This window comes from Azolla caroliniana, unplaced genomic scaffold (genome assembly GCF_043228905.1).
Source record: "Azolla caroliniana isolate FFs.n. ecotype wild unplaced genomic scaffold, voAzoCaro1.0.p SCAF_7, whole genome shotgun sequence".
In the NCBI taxonomy this organism is placed as follows: Eukaryota; Viridiplantae; Streptophyta; class Polypodiopsida; order Salviniales; family Salviniaceae; genus Azolla; species Azolla caroliniana.
The window spans coordinates 7,526,146-7,550,463 of NW_028230442.1; the positions used below are offsets into that span (position 1 = coordinate 7,526,146).

A 24,318-nucleotide genomic window follows, 5' to 3' on the forward strand; every position below is an offset into this window, starting at 1 on the left:
GTGGATTGATTGGTGTTTAAAGGGTCAAACATCGTTGTTACAAGTGACTACTAATCTTTTGTATCATTGCTCTATTGAGTCTCTTGGATGGTTATCATCTAAGGCTGAAGAAGAATGGAGATTACACAAATCTGATCAGGGGTGGTGGCAAATCTTACAACGTAGTTGGCATTCTAAATGGCCACTTGTAGCAAAGGTCTTCATTTGGAGAGTTTTGATTGGAGGATTGCCTTTGGGATTAGCTCTAAAGCGTCGTGGACTAGCAATGTGTAATTGCTTTTTTTGCACTGTTCAAATGGAAGATAGTACTCATCGATTTATACAATGCCCGATTGCTTCTCAGATTTGGAGCTATGTTTCTCAAATTTGGCAAGTTTTATCACAATGTTATTTGACACCTAGACAATGGGTGTTTGCACAATTTACACCGGTGGACCCAAAGTCAGAGATGGAGATTGTTTTTCTATTTTTGAGATATTGGGGATTGCGTCATAATTGGAATATGCGCAATACTTTTGTATTCGATGGTAGACATGGAGTGAAAGCATATCTATGAAAGTTGAAGGGAGTACTAATGTGACAATTTTCTTTATTGGAGCAAGTGGAAATCCTTTCCTCAGTGGAATGTTCGTCTTGCATATTGGCAATTCAACATGTTCCATTACCCATGTAGTGTAGTGTAGTTAGTGGGTGACCATACTTCATGGTCACACCCGTTGTAAGTAGTGTTTTTTACACACATTTATTAATATAATTGTGTGTTTTCACCAAGAGAGAGAGAGAGAGAGAGAGAGAGAGAGAGAGAGAGAGAGAGAGAGAGAGAGAAATGCAAAGTTCGGAGATGTTGGAGAAGGACAAACACTAATTTTGATGTATCTTCTTGCTACAGTGTCCATTTCCTTTGTTCTTTAGCTCGTTTCGAAGCCTGCGGATAGAGCTTTCTAAAGAGTATCTGCACGTATCATTTGGTGGTCTTGGTATAACGTTACAAGTAAAAATTCCATTCGATTGCATGCGTCTCATGATCGCTTGCTTTGATTCCTTCTCCAACACAATTACTTGTAAGCGAGCTCTCTCCTATTTCTTGTCATATGGATCGTAGTGTTTTCATGAATATGGATGAGTCTCCAAATTCTTCAAAGGATGCATGCATGGTTGAGTCAGTATCTCCAAATTCTTCAAAGGATAATGGTAGATCGGGTTTATTGATGGGAGATTTTAATGTTTGTTGTGAGATAGATCAATCAACATCTATCCACTCTATTATGGATGGACCAGAGGCTCAAGAATGGGGAGATTTTGAGACTGAAGTCATGTTAAGGGATGTATGGAAATGGATCAAGGGAGATGAACCTGGTTATACCTTTCAATTGGTTCAATATAAGGATACTTGAAGTAGGTTGGATCGAAAGTATGTACTACATACCGAAGGTTTTTTACCAGAGATTTTGGATATTTCACTGTCTTATAGGTCAATTATATCAAATCATTTCCCATTAATTTTTGAGTTGAATCACCACTCAATTAAAGGTCTTCATGAGTTTCTAGGAAAACCACAGTTGATTTTTAATTCATCATTTTTGGATCATGAGGTCTTCCATGCCTATATGTGTCAATTGATTGATGCATTTGCCTATCATGTTCAATTTGATGGGTATGAAGCGTGGGAAGTATTTGTTGCAAATGTTCAGAGGTTAACTAGATATTATGGAATTCACCATGCTTTTAAAAGGAGAAAGAAATTAAGTCTCCTAGTTAATTTTCTTGATAAATGCAATTCATTGTTAACTTATTAGCCAACGGATGTAGAGTTGATGGGATATCAAGAGGTATTAATTTCTACGATGCATGACCTAACGGCAAAAAATTATCAACATGCTAGACTACATCGTCTAAGACAAGAAGTGGATGATGCTAATTGTCAATCACATAAGTTTTTTCATGACCTTCATGAATCACATGCACGACATAATGTGGTAAGATTAGAGGAAAATGGTATCATGTGTTCCAATCCTCAAGAAATTGTGAAGAAATGCATAGAATATTATACACAATTGTTGGATGTACAAGTGTGTATCGATGATAATGTTAAAAAGGATAGAGATGTATTTTTTAATGGAGTGAAAAATCATGTATCGCATGATGTGGCACAATCATTAGATGCTAATATTTCAGAGGATGAGGTGGAACATGTCATGTCACATCTTGTTAATGATAAGAGTCCTGGGTGGGATGGATTAACACATGAACTCTTTAAGAAATATGTGATTAAGTTAAAGGGGCCTTTTACGGTTTTATTTTAGAAGGTGTGGACATCAGGGGAAATGCCTCATTCTTGGAAGATTGGTTTGATCAAGCTTTTGCCGAAGGTGCTTTCTCCATCTTCCTTTGCTCAATGGAGGCCTATTTCATTGATGGGGGGAATGTACAAGATTTTTGCAAAAGTGATGGCCAATAGGTTGCATAAGGTTTTACCTTTTAGCAAAAAGAGACATTTTACATAATATTTTAAATGTTCAAATGGCAATTGACTATGCAAAGGAATCTAAACAAGAATTAGTGTTGCTACAATTGGATATCGAGAAAGCCTATAATAATGTGGATTGATCATTTATAAATCAATTGATTTCTCATATGGGTTTTGGTGATCGTATGTCTAAGTTGATATACACATTAGGGGAGGGTTCGGTTTCACGTGTGATGTTTAATGGAGGAGTAACACAACTGATTTCTATTTAGAGGTCAGTTAGACAAGGATGCCTGGTAAGTCCTTTACTATTCACTATTGTGACACATCCTATTCTTGTTAAGTTACACAATATGGTTATGGAGGAAGAATTGCTTGGACTAAAGTTTCCATCAGGGAAGCCATGTATTGTTCAAGCTCTCACAGATGACCATATTATGTTTTTGGCACCTAATCGGGAAAATATTAGTAAGACAAGAGATGTGTGGGAATTGTTTTCAAATGCTTCAGGGTTGAGAATTAATATACATAAATCTGTCCTCATTTCATGTAAAGAACAAGATGTGTTAGGGTTGGGGTGGTCAGGAAGGATAGTACATCATGGTATGATTTGTCATCATCTTGGATATCCAATTGGGGTGGAAGTTTCTCATGTGAAACTTATTGAGTGGGTATCCAAAAGGTTGGAGGATAAGTTTATGTATTGGAGGTCTCAATTTTGGCCTTTTCATGTACGACTTAAGGTGGTCCAATCGATTATGGTCTCTATGGTATCGTATTATCTTCCTTTGCTCCCATGGTCAAAGAAAGCTCTTGACATGTTGTCACGCTCGATGCAAATGTTGTTATGGAAAAGAAAAGGGAAAAGTGCCTTGTCATGGTTGGCATGGGATCATGTTTGTACTCCGAAGCATCTTGGTGGGGCATCAATATTGAATCTATATGAGCATATGGTGGCTCGTCAATTTACTTTCATTCGATTCATGTTTGAAGGTGTACAACCTTGGACAAAAATGGTGGCATACTTTATAGAGAAGAACGGAATAAAGCTTGGAAACATGAAGGTTGAAGCGAATTTGTGGAATGTAATTAATTCTGACAGGGATGTCAAATGTACAGGGTCTATGATAGTTAATCATTTGTTGACATCTTGGCAAAGTATGTTGGATTTTGTGGAATGGCATCCCCCACAAGAAAGGGGATGTGCCAATTCATTACAAATGGAGGTTTTGGCAACATCAAGGTTGTTGAGGTGGGAAGGTAAACAAATTCTTAACCTTCAATTTAATTGGATGGCTAGATTAGGTTTGGTAACAGTTAAGGATATTATGTTGGTTTCACAAAGAAGATTAATGGCTTTTCGAATAATAAGATCAATATTTCGTATTCCAAAAGGTTATAACTTTATTTGGAATAAGTTGCAACAAATACGATCTTCGCATGAGCCAATTCCTTATTTAGATAGGCGATCTCAAGAGCTTGATTGGAGGTTTGTTGGAAATAAGAGATTGACTATGATCTCAACCAATGTTGCTTATCACAAGTTGATTGACAAACATAAGTGGTTGGAAGAAAGGGTTATAAAGATATGTGATTTTCATAAGCCCATTACTTGGTGGTTTCATGTGATCAAGGCAGGTTGGTGTTCTCGATTGATGCTACGAACCAAGGTATTTATTTGGAGAGTTATGGTTGGAGCTTTACCATTAGGGGATGCATTAAAAAAAAAAAAGCATTACTAAAGGATTGTGTTTTCTTTTGTTCGGTGGAATTGGAACATAGTAGGCATCGATTTATTTCATGCCCGATGGCAAGGATGATTTGGAGGTTTATTAGTTTAGCATGGATGTCTCTAACAGGAGTAAGTCTATCTTCCTTCAGTTGGGTTTTTGCACATATGGAGAACAATGAACGGATGCCTCATTTTCAAAATATTTTTGAGTTCTTGAGGTATTGGGGGCTATGGTTCAATTGGAATATGCGGAATGCCTTCATTTTTTATTTCTAGTTGCAGTGAGAAAATATGTTCTAAAGTTAAAAGGACTTATTTTGTGGGAATTGACAGTGCTAGAGAAGTCACGAAATCTCAACCAAGAAGAGAGAGAACTTTGCAAGGTCACATATCATTATACTCACTATTTGAATTGGTGTGTAGGGTGGGTGGCATTGAGTTTGGTGTCATAGTATTCTTTAGATCCCTTGATAGAAGGGTTCTATACTTTGTAGTAAGTTAGTCATGATGGTGTTTTTTTCTTTCATAATGAAAGCCATTATTTATGAGAGAGAGAGAGAGAGAGAGAGAGAACTTTAGCTTAAGCTCAAGAGGGGGCTTTAGAACTAAGGATCAAGAAGATGCCAAAAGTCACTTTTTGTGACTTTTTTAGCTTTTACAAAGGGCTTGTCCCCTTTCACATTGGTGTGGCCTATTCAGCTTAAAAACTTTAGAGGTGCTTTGTTTTATTCCCCATTTTCCTTATTTTTCCATAAACCCTAGCCAATATAGGTGAAGTAGGAGGAAGTAGGCTATAGTCAAAAGGTGTTGGTAGTCAGGCGAGAATGGAAGATGTTCAAGGCGAGGTTGATGAGAGGAGTCTACGGTAGGAGGAGGGTATTACGGGTGGTTGTGGTTGTGGTTGTGATGAGAGGAAGTCGTTGGCAAGGAAGATTAAGTAATGGGGGGATTGGGTGGTTGGTGACGAGCAGGTTCGGGTGGGTGTTGGAGGTTGTGTATGTTGAGGGGGGGAAGTTGGACGTCTTATAGTTGTGTTGTCGTGGTGTTACAAAAAAGGTACCACAAGATGAAACAATAGACACTTTGCAAGGAACAAATGGCTTCAAAAAGGACTAGAATTGTAATAACTCAAAATATAAAAGAAGTGCAAAATGCTTATGCTTCTTTTCTCTATCTTTTTATTCAAAGTTAAGGATTCTGAGTTTTAGAGGAAGTAGATCTCCCCTTTTTTAATCTAGAACTCTTGAGCCTCTTACATAATCTCAAGTGGTTTGTATCAACCTCAGATTTTCAATCCAAGTATATAGGTGTTGCAAGTAATTGAGAAATACTAGCTTTATTGGGTATCATAAAATTTACGTTTCTTCCCTGTCCGAAGTATTACATGTCCTCATAGGTTCTCACTCGGTGGTTGGAATAAAGATCTGAAAATTCCTTCACGACCCTTGAGGCGAGATCTTTGTAAACGTGACGAGTGTTTTATTCTAGATTATGTTATTTGGAGAATTTGCTCCAAATTCACATAAGTTTGCTCTTCGAGCTTGGATCTTTGAATCAAAAATTCGCACGATCCTTGTTCGATAGAAAATAATATTAGATAGTAGATAAATGAAGTTAACTTTACATTAATACCAAAAGCTTGGAATACATCAAGGATTGAAAGATCGATCAAAAGAACTCTTGAATTTGTTGTCGTGATAATTCCCTCATGGTTAGGAGGGAAGATGTTGGAAACAATCGTCAGTGGTGAAAACATAAACAACACTATACGATGGGGATATACAAGTTGATGAAGGCAAAGACAAGATGAACCAAATGAATCAAACCGTGACAACTCAACGAGATCAAGAAGAGACAGAGTGAGAGAATGAGACAGAGATCCAAAGAGACACACAATGGTGTAACTGTATTATTCCAAAAGTAACAATACACAAAATGATGACTACCACAACAAGGTTGCAAAGTCAGTTATATAATAATTTAACTAGGTCAACTTCCCTTTGGCCTTATTACAAATATGTCCTAATCTAGTATGTTCAAATGGGTCAAATTTGAGGGCTCTTTTGAGAACAAGCTCCATCATAGTCAACGGTTCATCATGGTTGACGTTGTCTCAAAGTTACATGTGTGCATGTGAAATCTTACTTGGATCACCAGGAACTTGAACAGGAGAGGATGGGTTGATTCAAGTTTCCAAGTGAGATGACTCAAAGGCTCCTCAAATTCAAAGGCTCTCTCTCTAGAGTTGAAAGCTCTTCAAAGGCTCTTTGGACTTGAAGGCTAGAAAGAGTCAAAACTATTCAGAGTCGCAAGCACTTGTGATCCTCGTGACGAAGGCTTTGTACCAACATAACAAGTTTCCCGATGACATGATTTGGTGACTTGTTTTATGCTGCTTTCGTCAAAATCCAATTAACTTTGTATCCCAAGCTCAGAATTCCACGTGATCCTTGTGGTGAAGTCTTTGTGCCAGATATTCAAACAAGGATTTATACAAAATAACAAAGTAAATATTATATTAAGATTTCGTGTGCAATAGTAAGTTTTAAGAGAGTGGAAGTACAATGGGAAAATTCTTAGCTCCATTACATGGAGTGAACATGAGAAAGAAGAAATATAGGAATAAGGTAGGAAGTCTTCATTACAAGTTTGGAGTTATGGTATATGTTCATAACACTATCATCTCTGTCAATATCATCTTGTTGCATAACATTAACATAAGACATATCATTACTATCAACTCTAATGCATGATTGTTTTTTACCATCGTCTCTTGGACTAGCTTGACTTAACCATGCATGTGTCCTTTAATGAATTCCGAGACACATCCACATACATAGCAACACTAACATCCATATGGTAACAAATATGAGAGTTCTCACTTATAGGCAATTTTGTTGAAGAAGGAAACACAAGTGATTGTAGCCTACATACAACCGAGCAATGATTTTACTCGTACCATTCTACAGAAAGTACCAAATGAGAAAATGAGACATGCATTGATTTCATGAAGGCTCTCAAGTCAAGCTTCAAAACAAGCCTAAGAATGAAGGAAACGAATATTGGGTTAGAAACATACACGAAAACTCTCTTGACCACGCCAACTCTCTCCTGGCTTCTCTTTTTTTTCATAGAAAAACACCACCATGAATAACATCAAATTTTAGAACTCTAGGGATCTAAATGCTACAAACTCAATCCCACCTTGGACACCAATTCGGATGACGAATATGATTACATGTCAACTTGCACAATTGTCTTTCTTCATGGTTGAGATTCCATGACTTCTCTAACATTGTTAAATCCCACAAAAGAAGTCTTTTTACGTTTGCAATAATATTCCTCACCCAAATTTTGCGAATCAAAAGTGATCTCTCTCTCTCTCTCTCATTTTAAAGCCCTTACATGAGTTTTCTTTTCATTTTTTTCATGTTTCATTTTTTGGTAAATGAGTTTTCTTATCTCAACAAGTGGCTTTTCCCTCTATATCTTCTTTTTGTATTCACCTTTGCCTTTTCTTTTATATATAACTCTTGTTTTCTTTTTGCATGGGTGCATAGTTTGGCCAAAACTGAATACAATCAATCATAGGGCATGCTCTCTTATTGTTCTTGCCGATTGTAGCTTGATCTTTTCCCCTCTAGTCATCTTTGGTGGCAATTGAACCCTTAAGCCTTTTGTTAAAAGTGAATAGCTCTTGCAATTTGGGCTATCATTCTAGCCTTTTACTTCTTTTCTACCTTTTTGTGCTTCTCAACTACATCACGACACTAGGCTACACCATCGTGCTAAATTATATTTACATTTGTGTTTTTTAATAAGATAAAATTATGGGTTCACAATCAATAACTTCATGAATCAACATATACAAATTCTCTAGTATTAGAAATTGATATATGATATGCCAATTTACTAGCATTTTCTCATGCTAACGATATACTATTTTGAGTATGTGTTTTTGTCCTCTTCATATTGTTGCAAGTAAACCTTAGTTTCATATCTATGTACAATTTAACTTTATGAGGAGCTAATATACCTTTGGATCTAAACAAAAACCTACCTTGTAGGGTATTAGGAAAGATATTCCTTTGATATTGGATGGTTGTTTTAGATCGTTTTCACTTTAGTATTTGTAGAGAAATAAGGGTAAACATTTTATTATATTCTTCGTGCGGACGGCCACAAAGGTGTTTCCCATTTCTTTATTATAAAATATAAATATAATATGCCTTATGGATAACCATGAGAAAACAAATGTATTGATCTCATTTGGATCTAATATTCTTATATATGAATCCATTCTACATGTTTAAAAAATACATGCTAGTATTCACGTCTATTCCTTTGCTATACGAGAATAGAGAGGATAAGGTGCACTTTTAGATGTGAAGAATAAGCATTTCCAATAATGCATTTGATTGTACATTTGGTTTGTAGTTGAAACCCCAACTAGTGGTCAATATCTTTTACTAGATAAAAATACTATATGCAAATTTGCCTAAAACGACAAAAGTGAGACACCATTTTTACCATACCAACGTTTGCTTCACAAATGCAATAATCGTATGAGATTCATCGAGGCAATACCTCAAAAAAGGGCATCCAGATCAACCTCAACATTAAGAAAAACGTGACAAAGCATTAAAGGGTAAGATAAATGCTTTTTTGAAAGTTTCCTAGAGAACGAGTACTAATTTTTATGCACATAAATGTTTTCATTATGTTTTCCTATTGTTCACATGATTTTTGCGTTTCAACGAAATATATTGGATTTAGATACCACCTCATTAAAGCTAGATCCTTTCTTGGCATAATTGTTTATGCAACAAACATTACCATAAACCAACAATAAAAGCCCATGTATTCTCCTTCCCTCTCCTCTGTCTTTTTTATTGTTGTTGTCAACCCATGACTTTCTGGTCTCTCTCTCTCTCTCTCTCTCTCTCTCTCTCAATATGCACACTCGATTGCAACATTCACTAGTAAAGTTCTTGAAGATCGAGAGTCGTTACGCACTTTCACATGTATTACGTGAAATGTAACATTTTTTCTGTCGTATATATCATATTTGACCTCCAACGACCAGAATAGAATCTCCCTCCCTCTCTCTCTTTCTCTAATGGTCTGAACGGGGCCTACTTTCTATCGATGCTTTGTCTCCTTGGACGAGAGAGGTAGCAATCTTCACAAGTAGCAGCAATAAAACGACGGATTGATGATGATGATGCTGGTGCTACTCATGGTGGCAGAAGGAGAGAGACCAAAAGGGAAGGAAAGAAGAAAAAGTACAACAAGGACATAAATACTACATATGCCTTCGCGTGCAATGAAAGTTTGTATTAGGTCAGCGTTATCCAGCTTGCATGGCAACATGTTCATTTGTCGTGGAGGGTGTGGAAGATATGGGATGGGCGGATGGATGGATGGATGGATCGGATGGGCCTTCGGGAGCACCGTATGTGTGTGTGTGTGTGTTTGTCTGTTAGTCTATGTCCTGTGTCCTGTTAGTCTATGTCCTGTGTCCTATATTATGGGTGGCCATGGCTTGCACTTGCAGAATGGGCATCTTTTGGGGAGGGAATCTTGAATTCTTTCCCAATTTAGTAGTTATCTGTTCCTCCCAAATATTCTCTTTCCCGAAATGGCAGAGACAGAGACAGAGAGAGGGTCCTGTTCCTCCTCCTCCTCCTCCTCCTCACGTGTCCGTCTGCGAGAAATCAGCAACAAGTGGCCGTCCATCATCCCCCCCCCCCCCCCCGGGCCTGTTTAGGAAGGGATTCTTAGCACAGGGTTAGGGTTTGGCTTCTGTTAGGGTTTTACTCTCCCCTACTGCCGCAGAATTTGGGTTCTTGGGTTTTTCTCTTTCTTTCTCCTTCTTGACCGTAATACGCATTTCTGGAAAACCCTAATATATCTTTGTATTGGGTCTTTTGTCGCTCTCTCTCTCTCTCTCTCTCCCAAAGTTTAATTAGATATGGAACCTTCATCTCCTGTTTTTTTACCGCTCTTTCTGTTAGGATTGTGTATCTTGTCTCTGTCATGTCAAGCTACTGTTGTCTTAACGAAGGATAACTACTCCCTGGTGTTTGAATCAACAGATGCAACCTTTAGTAAGTGATTAAAAGCCTCTTCTTTTTTTGTTCTCACGTTTGTAATATTTCATCTTTTTTGGTGTGCATAATGGCTATCTCTATGATGTTGTATCTTTTCTAATTTTAATTTTCAGTTCGTTTAACTGCCATCGCCATAAATTTGGGTATGGGTATGTCATTAGCATCCGATATATAAAAAAATAGCATTTTTTAACGACTATGGCTATTGCTATCCCTATAACTAAGCCAAATGGTATCTTGCATACTGTCTTTTTCTCTGTTTAATGGCTATTAGGTTGGCTACTTCATGTGGCATGTGGCTATGGGTATGTCATATATGTTATATTTCATATGCTACGGATATGACTGTGTCATATTCAACTTCTTTTTTTTCTGATATGCCTTTTAATGGATATTGGTATTGTCATATGGTATGTGGCATATGCTATGGGTATGGCATGGGCCATCTTTAATAATGTTTCCTTTGTGCTGTGCAATGGTGACTTCAATGTACTGCGGCATATTGTTATGGCATAGCCATCTATTTATCTATATTCAAATGACTAACATATTAAATTTGACTTGCAGCACCTAAGATCCCAAGTGCTGGCCTGTGTGGCTTTATTTATAATTCTATCCCAGCTAATGCCTGTGTGCCTCTATACAATGATGACAAAGAAGCTCCTTTATCATTGATGGGCGATCATCATGTGAATTTGCAAATTGTTCTCGTGTTGCGAGGGCTTTGCTCCTTTGAAGAGAAGGTTCGGAATGCACAAGATGCTGGTTATGATGTGATCATCGTGGCCGACAACATAGACAATTCCCCCCTTCCGACGAGTAAGTATGAGCCGGTATTCAATGTAAATTTCTGAATTGAATGGGTATACGAATAACAATCTATCCTCTGTTTCCTATCTCTACTCACTTTTTGGATGGCCGATGGAATGGGTTTCCAATTTCCAAACACGAGGGTAGTGGAGAGAGCTATCTAGGAAAGAGTGTTACCAGAATAAGCCTGTGAAAAGAGCCATTACGAACAGCTCATTAGCTCGAGATGGCCTTCTAATGGGCCAGTTCAGACATAGACGAGGGCCGAATGTATATATAAAGATATATAGTAGGTATCCTGGCTGCCATATTCAGTATGTGCCAATTCTTGATAGCTATGTTTTGCAGATTGATCCATTGTTAATTTGTATCTAATAAGCCAGAGGGTTATTTGGATGGAGACAATCTCGATAGCTATGCTGCTCACATATGTGTATCCAAAGAATTGAATGAACTATTTGTACTACTAGAAAAGAAATATGAACATAAGATGGACTGTCCAATTCTATGTAGTTACAGCTTTTGGACATCAGCATGAACAAGTGAAGGACCAAAAATATCATCAACCTCCCTCTGGTCTCTGGTGAGAAACCACCAGATACTTGCAATCCTCGTTTATTGCAATCTTTATAATAAATGTAGGTTTCTATTTGAAGAAGATTCAGGGAAGGGGAGTGAAGATATTTGATACCTCATAGAAGTAAAGGAAAAAAACAATTAAAATGTTTTATCTTATGGTTCATCGAACTAATTATCAACTTCATATTGTGCTAGCTTCCCTCATAAACCTAGGGTTATAGTGTTATATAAGGCTGTCTGATGGCATTTTGAAGACCGCCATTCCAAATAATGCTAAATTGTGTATGTGTGTGTGTAGTTAGCAGCCATCATAGACAGCTGGAGTCTAGACAGAAACTGTTTAAAATTTTCATTTAACAGACCCACACCCACCTCATAGATCTCCCAGTTTCTATGTCCTGATATGTTTATATTTTTGTTCTGCCAGTGGCGGGGAGAAAACGAGGTATTAAGATACCAGCAGTGTTTGTGTCGAAGATAGCTGGGGAAATACTTGCAGAGCACACAAATGACTCTAACGTAGAGTGTTGTGTTTTACCATCTTCATACGAGAATATTTCTTGGCTAGTCATGGTTATTTCCTTTATCTCCTTGCTTGGTATCATAGCAGCTTTTGCTATCTACTTCCTAGTTCAGAGGAGCCGCCAGAGCCAGCATCATAGCGAATCCAAAGAATGTGCTGGCATTAGTTATGATGCCATAAAAGTGTTGCCGATACATGAATATAAGTGTGAAGGTGGCATTGAAAATGCTGATACTTGTGTTATTTGCTTGGAGGATTATATGGAGGGCTCAAAGCTCAGGATATTGCCATGCAATCACAGTAAGTGGAAAAATGTTGTTGGAACCAAAATACACCAAATTTTCCAAAATACCAGTGTAGCAGTAAATTCTTTACTGGAGAGCTGTAATTTTTGTAAAATTTGGGGTATTCTGGTGAATAGCCTTAACCTGATGTATATTTTGGTGGCTTTCCATTTTCATTGTCGCTGATTGGTGTCTTTCATGTATGTTTTCTATTCTTTCCCAGGGTTTCATTGCTCATGTATTGATGCATGGCTCGTGAACTGGCGAGCATTTTGTCCAATATGCAAGTCAGAGGTCATCAAAGACGAGTCTATAGCTTCCTCTGAATGCACGCCTTTATTGGTTTCCAACAATCCTCGGGAAGAAGTCTCACCGAGGAGTGAAGCGATGTCTGTCCACGGGGGCGTAAACATGAATCCATGGAGATTTTCGGATAATGAACCACCATTTGACAGAGATAGGTACTCGAGACCAAATGTGGTGCCCATACGGATAATGAATGTGCCATTTCCGACCTCAAATGGGCGGCATTCAGGGAGGCAACCAGCAATGGAGATCATTGATTCGGTGGAGGCCTTTCGTGCCTCGCCTTACTTCACTCCGCCTTCCTTCTTCCATAACTCCGCTCCGAATGTCCTGAATCTTTTTGAAGCTTCACCAGGGAACTCCCAACACGGTGCTGTCGGGGCCGGGGCATTGCTCTTGTACCCGGACAACAATCCCCAGAATTTGGTATGAACATGTAAAAACAACTCCTTAATGGCTGCTTATGCATCAGAGGTTCTGTTCTTTCATTTGTGTTCTATTGGGCAATGCATTAGTAAAACGGCTATAAAACTACATTTGAGTGCTAACCTAGTTCCAAGAACTATTGTAGTGCATCAAATTTTGTTTTGTTTTGTTTTGGTCTATGCCATTGCAGCAAGTGCACTCTTAAGGAATTCTGAAAGCCATGTGGTGCATCAAATTTTGTTTAATTTCGAAAGCCATGTGGTGTTCATCACATCCAGACTTGGGTTTTGACGCATTGAGAGCATGGTACAACTGTAATTGTTGTCCATTTCATGTTGTGAAGCATGTTATGGGCATGTAGTGGGTGGTTGTTCGGGTCATTAATATCATATGCCTTGGAAAATTTGAAGATTGAATCAATTTATCGTGTTTTTTTTGGTTAAAACACAATCACCTACTAGAGCCAGCCAATTAAAGTGGTTTTGGGAGTTTGCTATCGGAAGTGTTGAAAAATGCAAGAACCTAGATTATATTTACTATACATTGCCTTATGGTGGTGGATTCCCCATTAGAATCGTCTTTTTTGTGTAAAATGCTCTGAGCGTTTTTTGTTTAGACAATAATATATACACACTTTTATGGTGGTGGCTTCCACATTAGAATCGTCCTTTTTTGTAAATTGCTCTTAGTGTTTTTGTTTAGTATTGTAATAACATTGTTTCATGTTGGATATTGATATCTCTTTAGAAAGTGTAGTCCCGAGGTGTTTGCTTTTTTCTCATACGAATTGAACTAGCGAAACATTTTGATGGTCTATGGTCACACCTTGATGCTAGTTGGGTTAAACCAACATGCTACTAGTTACAAATGGGATATGGGATAGTGACTATTACAAAGCCCTTAACGACATTTTCGAAGTTGTACATTGTCAATTGAGACAAGATGCATTGTGTGCTTCTAAATGCAGACATTGTAGGATCAATGAAGCTATTATTAAATGAGTATGGCATTCTATTTTATTACAAAAATAGGATCAACTTTCAAGTTGCCAAAAATGTTGTCCGTGAATCACTTATTGCAATTTTCTACATGTTGGCGCAATGGATAGGGTACACATTTGAGGATGGATTGATATGACTCACGATTACTTGTTCCACACAATTGCCACATTCACTCATACCACCTATTATAGCAATTTGTTTGATCAATTTATAATAAGTTTTCACCTCATCCCCCTTGTCACATGAGACTTGTTTGGGCATACCATAGTAGGATTATTCAAGTATTGTAGGATAAAAGTGGATGAAAATGAATGAGAAGATACGATGTGTCGACAAACAATAGAAAGGTGTCATTCAATAGCTTGTTAAGGGTTGGTAGGATAAAGCATGTGGAAGAGAGTGGGAACACACCCTTAAATTAGTGAGTATAACACACTTTTAGATTAGTGAAGGACAAGAGGAAGTGTGTCCTTGAATAGCTTTGCAAATTGTTCAAGTTCCAGCATACAACACCAAAGTTGAGAATGATTAGATGCTCACGAAGCAGGGGCATGAAAGCTTGGGCATTAGTCAACTGCTCTCAATTGTGTCCTTCAATAGCTTTGCAAACAATTCAAGTTCCAGCATACAACACCAAAGTTGAGAATGATTAGATGCTCACAAAGCATGGGCATTAGTCAACTGCTCTCAATTGTTTTCCTAACTGAGTAATAATCTATGTTTCACTAGTATTGCATTTTGTGTGGAGGTCCAATATGGTTGAGTAAAAATGTTCTCTTGTATTTTTCTTTTACTTTGTGTGTGCATCCATACATTCTTGAACATGACATCTTGTAAATCAATTGGACATCTTGGACCTAGCTAGATGAAGTAAATGCATGTATGGTTTCTTGTGATAGTGCATATATGATTCATTGTAGCATGTCATTGCTACCGATAATCTATTTTGGAAATGTTATCAAGGAATGTAAATAATGGAGATATTGTGGGTTGACACTTTCCATCTAGATGTTCACTTGTGGCACAAGCTTTATCTAATCCTCTTTCATGTTTTAAGAGCCTCACATAGAAAATCTTTAGAAGCAAATTAAAGTTATACGTTAGTTTTGATTTGGATTCAGGGCTACGTATTAATTGGAGGAAGTCTTGCATCATTTCTTGTATTGAGAAGGATTTGGAAAGTTTGGGATGGCAAGGGTCAATGATTGGAAAAAGCTCTTCGATATTGAAGGATCTATTGGAACTCTATGGTATGAGTGTCAAGTGAGTGAATTGCAAGTGAAATTGAGGGATAAATTTATGCGTGGAAATCACAATCTTTGTTGTTTCGTGTACAAGTTAGAGTTGCGCAATGTATTGTTGAACCCATCGGTTCATATTATATACCATTGACATGGGCCAAAAAGGCTTTCCGTTCATCCTTGCAACTCTCTTTGATTTATATTTTGTGAGAATCACATGGATTGTTTGAGACTGTGAAGCAAACCCCTAAGTGATTAGTTGTGTCGCATTATTGAATTTGCATATGCATGTAATTACTTGTCCATTTTCATTGTTACAACACTTCTTTCCCATCACAATCATGGATATTTATTCTATAATATTTCATTTCAAGGGAATTTGTAACATAGGCAAGGACTACGATCAAGGGATAATGGTAGCAAATGCTTAGTGGAAGTATTCTACTTAAAATTCCTTGCTCTTCATTCAATAGTCTCTAGGTAGAAAGTCCTCTCTTTATTTGAGAAACTATTGCCACCTAATGGAGAGCGGTGCAATTCCTCACAATGGGCATTATCTTGTGTACCCTCATTCGTCATATGTTGGCATGGAAAAGATTGATTGTGATCGAAGTTTAATTGCTTCCTTCGGTTGGGCATCATAGAGGTTCAAGATGTTTGCAATGCACAATCTCAAAGATTTTCGGAGTAGTTGAGGTCAGACCCTAATCGTGGGTTAATTTGGCAAATTTTGTAGAGTATATCATTGAAGCAACTTCCCTTTGCTATGTGTATGGAAGAACAACATTGTTGGATTGATGTTGGCGCGGGTAGAACTCAAAATTTGCAAGTGACTACCAATAACCATCAAAGTTGGCATTCTGAAGTAGCATTTTAAACAAAGGTTCATTCAAAGAATGGTGATTGGCCATCTATATTTAGGAGCAACTATAAAGAGATGTGGATTGGCCATAGGTAATTGTTGCTTGCTACATTTTCTTGTTAGGCAAGGTAAGAATATACAAGGATTTAAACTTCATATATATTTTACAAGGTTATTCAGACCACATCATTTATTTCATGATAGTTAGAGTTTCCCACTTTCTAAAGACATCTATTGGAAGGTCAATTCTAAGGTTTGAAAATCATTTTATTATCCTTGAATGTGTTTTCAACCTCAAGAACAAAATGATGGTTGAATTGTAATAATCCGTCCTAACTAATGGGAAAGTAGCTTCATTTTGGAAAAAAAAATGATGGTTGAATTCTTGATGTTGAATTGCACAAAAATAAAGGATATAATGAGCTCTTTAATTGCATTGAATGATTATTTGTCCATATTATTACAGGACTAAAAGCACAAAGGTTAAATGGACATTAATTAGAGTCTAGAGTTGAGACTATCTACATGGGCATGTAATCGTGAGCTGGAGAGAATGCGTAAAAAATCACTCTTCTATGTAATTGTTTCATTTACTTTGATGAGATTATGCAATAAGTCCACAATAGGACAAACAAGGAATGATTATGGAAATAATTATTTTGTTCTCTCAAAATTTATTGTCAAGAGTTTTAAGAAGTAATCTATCAATTGTTATGTGGGAAACCAATGTGCATACATTGGTTGCCACTCCATAAGCAGGGGAATGCAATTTCATTGGAAATATTACAATTCTAGTATAACTATTGACTTGTGTGGAAAGTGATGAGTAGAATATGATGTTTGCATGCACATGATCTCAATCATTAAACACGAATAATTCTTATAACCTACGAAACATCAAAAACCCATGTGACTTGACCACCTTAAGGTGGTGAAACTCACATATTTTACCATTGCACTACATACATCCTTAAAAAGCTAGCATTTACAATGTGTTATGGAATGGTTAAAATATCTTTTCCTGTATCTTCTCGAATAAAGGAAATCACTACGCTTCGAAACTAGCACTACTTAGATCTCATGGGAATGTGAATGAAAAGTACATACATATATGTACGTGAGCATGTCAATGAAAGCAAAACTAAATACTTTTTCGTCAAAGTATTATGATTCGATCAATTCTTGCTTTAATGAGTTCAAACATGGACATGTGACATACCAACTTATCAAGCTTCCCAATAAGGTGCACATCTAAAGTTTTCAGCTACTAATAGAATAAAAAGACATCATACACGAAAAAGTGTACAAGGTGGCATTCGATGGAGTGATTTGAATCCCATCCAATCTACTGAACTTTTTCTTTTCTAACGTACATACATTCTTTTCCTTTTGCCACATTCTCCACGTTCGATTTCTCCTCTACTCCATTGGGCTATATACAACATACTATGTTAGTCAGTCACTGTCTTTGCCAATGGCAAACCAACATAAATTATGAAGTGCTTTATCTTGTGATGCATTGATTCGTGGACAATAACTTTTGAGTTATCCATCACATGGACATGTTCGGATGCACACATTTCACGCATGGAAACGTTTAGGGTGCCATTGATTTGTGGACAAGAAGAACTTCTCTGTTATCTCTCATCCCATGGATACGCTCACATTTTCTCTTCGGAGCTGAGAAAGCATTGAGAAATAAATTCATGTTGGGCCGGACAAAAATCTTGCTTGTCTGGATTGATGGGTTTTTGGCCCACTCAATAAAAATGCTCATTGTGAGTGAAAAAATGGGGGCCTATCCAACCCCCCCCCCCCCCCCCCCCAACCAAAATGCCCAACTGATTTGGAAAGTTCTTCTGGGCAATTTGGGTTCTGTTTTTTTATGTTGTTTTTCTGTTTTGGGCAATTTAGTTTATAGGTGGAGAATAGAAAAGCATCTCTGAGATTTTAAATTTTGATAGTGGAAATGGCATAGAATTGAATGGAGTCTTTGGAATTGAAGGAAGCCAAATGGAGTGTGGAGATTTTAAATATATAGACAGCTAAAAATATGTATATGTATGTATGTGAACTTTGAAGGGAAAAAAAAGGCTGTCTCTCTATAAGTATATGTACATCCATCTTGATCAGTATCAAAAGCTTTCTGCTTTTTTTTAATTCTGGGACATTACCCAATCTCTCTCTCTCTCTCTCTCTGTCTGTCTGTATAAACCCTCTGATCTGATTGAGTACATGCAACAAGAGAAGAAGAAGAAGAAGAAGAAAAAGAAGAGGGAAAAGCAAAAATTGCTTATTTAACTTCATTGCACTGTTTCTAGAAGAAGAAGAAGAAGAAGAAATACACTCACATTTGTGACTTCAATACTCTGTTTCCATAAAAAGAAGAAGAAGAACTTATACATAATTTCCTTACTCTGTTTCTAGAAGAAGAAGAACCAATACTCACATTTGTGACTTCAATACTCTGTTTCCAGAAGAAGAAGAAGAAGAAGAAGAAGAAGAAGAAGAAGAATACATAATTTCCTTACTCTGTTTCGAGAACAAGAAGAAGAGGAATACTCATACATAATTTCCTTACTCTGTTTCGAGAACAAGAAGAAGAGGAATACTCATACATAATCTCATTACTTAGTGTTTCTACTAGAAGAAGATAAGAACAATCGGAAAACAAAAAAAATCTCATATACAGGAAAGAAAAACTGCCATATCCTTTTCAGTAAGTTTTTGGAAGAAGAAGAAGAAGAAGAAGAAGAAGAGAAAATCTAATCTCATTACTCTGTTTCTAGAAGAAGAAGAAGAAGAAGAAGAAGAAGAGACCCAAATTGGCAAATGGTTATGGCATCTTGAAGCTCAGAATAGTAACATAAAAAAGAAGAAATAAGAAGGACCCAAATTGTCTCTGACTTTTAACTATGCTATGTTGATGTCAATACTGAAGCTTAGAAGAAGAAATAAGCAGAGTAATAAAGAACCCACGCTTCTTTTCTCTCTATCTTTGGCTATGGCCTTGGCAGTTTAAAGCCTAGAAGAAGAACAAAACCCACTTGTGTTTTTCATTCTGTTTTTTGCGATGGCGAGCTACGACATCATGAAGCGCAGAAGAATTTAATACATAAATATCTTTTCTTTCTCATCCAGACTATATGACGATCGTATCTTCAAGATCAGAAAAGAGAAGGAAGGCAAATTATTAAGGTCTGTTTTCTTTTGGAATTTGGCTGTGGAGTAAGTAAATCTTCAATCACGGAACATTTATATTATATATGTTAAAAATTTTCTTTCGAATTCGATTGAAAGGAAAAACATGTCCCTAGAACGATATGAAGAAGAAGATCCTGAGACTTTCTTATCCCTCTCTGCACACACTTCTTCTGCGGGTATCAGACCGATTCCTTTCACACCTATGGCTGGAGTTTCCATGTCCAATGAGCTGGTGGGCCTGAACAGTCAAATGTTGATACCTGGTGATAGTGGCAAATGTGTTGATATCGAAACATCGCTTTCGCTTCAGCAACCCAATATGTATATGCAGGAGTCTCATCTTGATGGAAGCCATAACCTAAAAGAGAAAGAGAGAGAGAAAGATGATGAAGCAGTTGAAGAAGATCCAAAAGTTGAAGAGAGCCTTTACACTGCCAAATGTGAGAAGCATCCGACCCCGATGATCTTTTCTATGCAGAAGGAGTTGATGATTCAAATCTCTTCTTCAGAGTACATAGAAAACTCGGTGCATAATCTCTCTCATTCAGAAGATAAGTCTCTTGGCTCGACTTCCGAGCTTACTCCGGTCTCAACTCTATCTTGTTCTGTGGACCTTTTGCAGCAGGCCAAAAGTAGTCTGACTTGTCTTGGAGGAGCGGATGAAACCAACCCTAATTCCCCTAGAATTAACCCAGGTTTGCCTCAGGAGCAGAAGAATGAGGAGCTTTCAGGGTTTCTGATGCAAACCTGTATGGAAAAACTCCCCGTAATGCCAATAGCTCCAAATCATCGGCAATATGCAAGTGTTCTTCATTCGGAGGAAGAGGAGGCATCATCATGGCCACTCCAAGAAGCTCACTCTCCAACAGTGTCACAAGGTGTAACATCTCCTAAGGCTCCGATACCATCTCCCAAAAATCCGATACCACATCTCGAGGCTCCGAGACCATCTCTACCTCTAGATCAGTTGTCATGGCATGATACAACCACTCTGGATCATCTTCCTTCAAGTTTGCATCTTTCTCTAGAGAAGAAGAGGCAGAGGATTTCATCACCGCCCCAACTGCAAGGGTCTTTCAAGCATCGCAAGTCGGCCTTCATGCAAGCACTTCCATTTAAGGGTATAACAGATACATGTATGCTCACAAGGTCTAATGAAACAAAGGCTGAATCCTTGCAAAGAACATCGGAATCTATTCTCAACCCACCTCGACAACATGTAGAATCTGTGGAGGTCCGCGACGAAAACCATGTTCTTTTTCGTGAGAGCATTATTTCAAATAAACCCTTTGACTTCAAAGGAGCATCAGAAATACCAAAGACGAAGAATCCAATAGATCTTCAAGACCATCCGCAAGCACCTTTCCTGGTATCAGAATCATTGAAGCATCCTTCCCTAAAAGGTCATCTGCTAACCTCTGTTGTCCAAGGTGCATCATTAGGTCTTCAAGACAAATTGATACCCCTTTTTCCTGATCATATTGTATCTTCGAATCAAGAACAAGTACTTGTGGAAAATGATCACTCAGAACGAATTTATCCAGCTCCTCTTGCCACCCATGCCACCGTTATTGCAGATCAACAACTTTTCACAGAGACACTTCAAAAGCTACATGCTGCCATTGGTCTACAAGTGGAGTAAGTTTAAACTTACAGCATTAAATTTCTCATCAATAGCCTACATGTCCGTCCATTCAGTTAAACCTTCAAGCATTATTGTTTCTATCAATCATAATAAAACCCTCAGAATAGCAATCATGATCAATAGTTGTTTATAGTATGAATATCATGATGAATCCGTGAAATATACCCTTTGCAAGATGTTTATATAAGGAAAGCCATGTATGTTTTAGGGTTCCGAAGATTGGAGAGGAAGTTCTGGATCTGCATAAATTGTACAAAGAAGTCACAGATTGCGGTGGATTAGAAAAAGTAAAGTTTTTTTTCAACACAACCTTTTATTGCTAATTAATCCAATATTCCCATAGATTTTATCATCTCATAAAAAACAACTTATTATTTTATCTTAATTCTCCGTAACAAGCCTAAGTTATAGGACTCTTTATTTCTAGGATGAGAGATCAATGATGATGTATCTAGAATGAAAGATCGATGATTATGTTGATACATGTGTTACATCTTTAGAATAAGAAATTGATGATGATGATGATGGTTTACATATCTAAAGTGAGGGATTGATGATAATATTTGGATTTTATGGATTTTGAGCCTTTTATGTCTTGAATCGTAATTTCACGACTTTAGGTGACCAAAGAAAGGAAATGGAAAGAAATTGCTCGAGCAATTCAGTCCAGTGTTTTGGCCCCCTCACATGTCCTGAGGAGAACCTATGTCGACACACTTCATCACTACGAGCAAGTTTACTTTTTTGGTGTGAATGGCAAAATCATTCCACCTCCTGGTAAAATCATTCTTTCCATCATGTGGGGTTTAGGACTTAGGGTTTAGGGTTTAGGGTTCAGATAAAAATTGAGCAATTTTATTTGAAACATTTTTCAAAAAATGCTCCAATTTTATGTATGTATGTCTCTGTATGTACGTTTGTGCGTGCATGTGTGTATGTATGTATGTCTATGCATGTATGTGTGTATGTATGTTCAGAAAGCAAGATTCCAAAAATAAAACAAAGTGTTTATTGGTGGGGTATGTGAATGATCATTTTCCACAGAGAGCCCCAGTCATTCCAAGGAAAAGGATGTGGAATCGTCTCAACAGAGTGTGGCAGGTGAAACCAAAAGTATGAAGTATAGAAGTTATGGAATAATCGATTCAGCGCAAGCTCTCGGAGGTTAATATATATGACACTGTTTTGTTTGCTTTGTTATCTGTTTGGTTTTTTGTATGTTTCACTTAATGGGGGCTTATAGCAAACCAAAGCACGGGTGCAAGTTGAACTCCCCAACTTTTTCTTGTTTTATTTCAGAATTAAGGCAAAAAGGCACCAAAATACTGAGTTTTTAAATTGTATTATAATACCCCCCATATAGTCATAACTCTTGTATAGAGAGGGATATCTGATCATTTTGAGAAAATAATTCAGAGTTACCGCATAAGGGTAGTCTGGCAATTTTTTTGAAAACCTAGGGGTATTCTTCCTTTTAGTTGCTACAACATAGGGGTATTCTACTGCAGTTGTTGCAACTGCAGGGGAAAATTCTGGTTATTTTTGAGAACTTGGTTTATTTAGAAAATTACCCAACAAGTTAGGGTATTCTGATGGTTGTCATATTTTCTTGACTTCTCATCATCAATCTGAAAGATGCCGATTTCTGTCTGTTTTGCATTGTTGTCTAGTGGATCCAGCCTCTTCAATTGGAACAGTGGTTACAGGTGCCATAGACGGGAAGTTCGAGAATGGATACTTAGTAACAGTGATGGTGGGAACACGCAAAATGAGGGGAGTTCTCTACCATGTCAGCTCAAATAACACGGGCCCCCAAAATGCCTGTGTTCCTGGAATGATGCAAAGTGTCGGGCTGGACTTAAACTTGTCCCATTTGACACCTATGACTATGGTTGGTCGGAAAAGGAAGAAAAATGAAGTGTTCCGGAAAGATCCGAATGCGCCTCGACAGAATCGGACGGGATACAATTTCTTCTTTGCAGAGCAACGTGCGAAGCTTAAGACTGTCCAGCCTGATAAAGATAGAGCTATTAGCAAGATGATTGGGGAGCTTTGGAACAAGCTTTCAGAAGATGAGAAATATGTGAGTTAGCTTTCGCTAAAGACTGTCCAATCTGGTTTAGTTTTTTTTGTCTTTCTTTCCACAATGAACCAATGCAAATAGACTTCGACAAAACATACAAAAAAAAACTAAAATAGACCTTGAAAAAACACATGACAAAAACATGGAAAAGGCTCTTTATTTTATTAAAACATTAAAATTGCTTGGAAAAAAACATAAAAGGCTTTGTATTTGTTGAGTGTGCACAGCCCTATCAAGCGCAAGGTCTGAAGGATAAGGAGAGGTATGTACGGGAGATGAAGGAATACAAAGAAAAATCGAAGCGTCTCCCTCCAAGGTATCATTGAAATCCAAGACAGAGCCATGATACCTCCTCATGTTCCAAATGTCATCCGATCTGGCTTAAGCTCATCAAAAACAATTTGATCGATGCGAATATACGAAACTTTCGTATCCCGTTGACCCAATGTAAATATGGCCAACGTTCACACATGGGAACTCTCATTTAGTACATCTAGCACTGCTTGTTCTATCTACTAGATGGCCTTGATGGTGCATCAGTTTCCTTGGTGGACACTTCCATGTGAAAATGGACACCTAAAGGCTGACACGACCAAACCACCAGTCTAATGCACAAGGCGTGAAATGGAAGAACACCTTCCAGTGGAACAATAGTATGATTAGAGAAATCTCTTCTCACCGTTTTTGTAATGATGATGAAGATGGCAGTATATATATATATATTGTTTCTTGTTGCCTTTGTTTTAGCCTAGACTTGTAATGTACTCGTCATTTGATGGAAACCTCTTTTAGGGTTTTGAGTTCTTGTAAAAACTTCATTGATGCAATATTGTCATAAACATGGATGACGTTTTGTTTTGTGTAGCGTTGTGTTCTTTTTTGCCTTGTTTGGGTTGAGGGGATTTGTCTCTCACCCATGGTTAGAAGGCGAAGCTTCCTCATGATGTGCTTCATGTGAAACCTAACGATGGTAACGGAATTAATGCAAATGTATAAAATGGCATACCATTGAAGAGGATCATGAATTGAGAGGATTGCCATA

At 37.5% G+C, this 24,318-nt stretch overlaps 2 protein-coding genes across 2 annotated transcripts; both read left to right on the forward strand.

Moving 5' to 3' along the window:
- Positions 1–9,992: 9,992 nt before the first annotated feature.
- Positions 9,993–13,649, forward strand: LOC147861768 (receptor homology region, transmembrane domain- and RING domain-containing protein 6-like). Its single transcript, XM_087322019.1, has 4 exons — positions 9,993–10,309; positions 10,880–11,131; positions 12,129–12,524; positions 12,732–13,649. The coding sequence occupies exons 1-4, from the start codon at positions 10,174–10,176 to the stop codon at positions 13,244–13,246; spliced, it is 1,299 nt and encodes a 432-aa protein (XP_087178145.1). The 5' UTR covers positions 9,993–10,173; the 3' UTR covers positions 13,247–13,649.
- A 5,345-nt stretch (positions 13,650–18,994) lies between these two features.
- LOC147861769 (uncharacterized) lies at positions 18,995–23,973 on the forward strand. Its single transcript, XM_087322973.1, has 6 exons — positions 18,995–21,186; positions 21,402–21,480; positions 21,814–21,970; positions 22,238–22,357; positions 22,864–23,276; positions 23,504–23,973. Exons 1-6 carry the CDS (start codon positions 19,652–19,654, stop codon positions 23,600–23,602), a joined length of 2,403 nt encoding a protein of 800 aa, XP_087179099.1. The 5' UTR covers positions 18,995–19,651; the 3' UTR covers positions 23,603–23,973.
- The last annotated feature ends 345 nt before the right edge of the window (positions 23,974–24,318 follow it).

Excerpts from the sequence above, each read along its gene's own strand:
- LOC147861769 (XM_087322973.1), top strand. The coding sequence starts at position 19,652 with ATGTCCCTAGAACGATATGAAGAAGAAGATCCTGAGACTTTCTTATCC. Across the intron at positions 21,971-22,237 it reads CAAAATCATTCCACCTCCTG|AGAGCCCCAGTCATTCCAAG; the intron begins GTAAAATCATTC and ends CATTTTCCACAG. Across the intron at positions 22,358-22,863 it reads TTCAGCGCAAGCTCTCGGAG|TGGATCCAGCCTCTTCAATT; the intron begins GTTAATATATAT and ends ATTGTTGTCTAG.
- LOC147861768 (XM_087322019.1), top strand. The coding sequence starts at position 10,174 with ATGGAACCTTCATCTCCTGTTTTTTTACCGCTCTTTCTGTTAGGATTG. Across the intron at positions 10,310-10,879 it reads ATCAACAGATGCAACCTTTA|CACCTAAGATCCCAAGTGCT; the intron begins GTAAGTGATTAA and ends TTTGACTTGCAG. Across the intron at positions 12,525-12,731 it reads GATATTGCCATGCAATCACA|GGTTTCATTGCTCATGTATT; the intron begins GTAAGTGGAAAA and ends ATTCTTTCCCAG.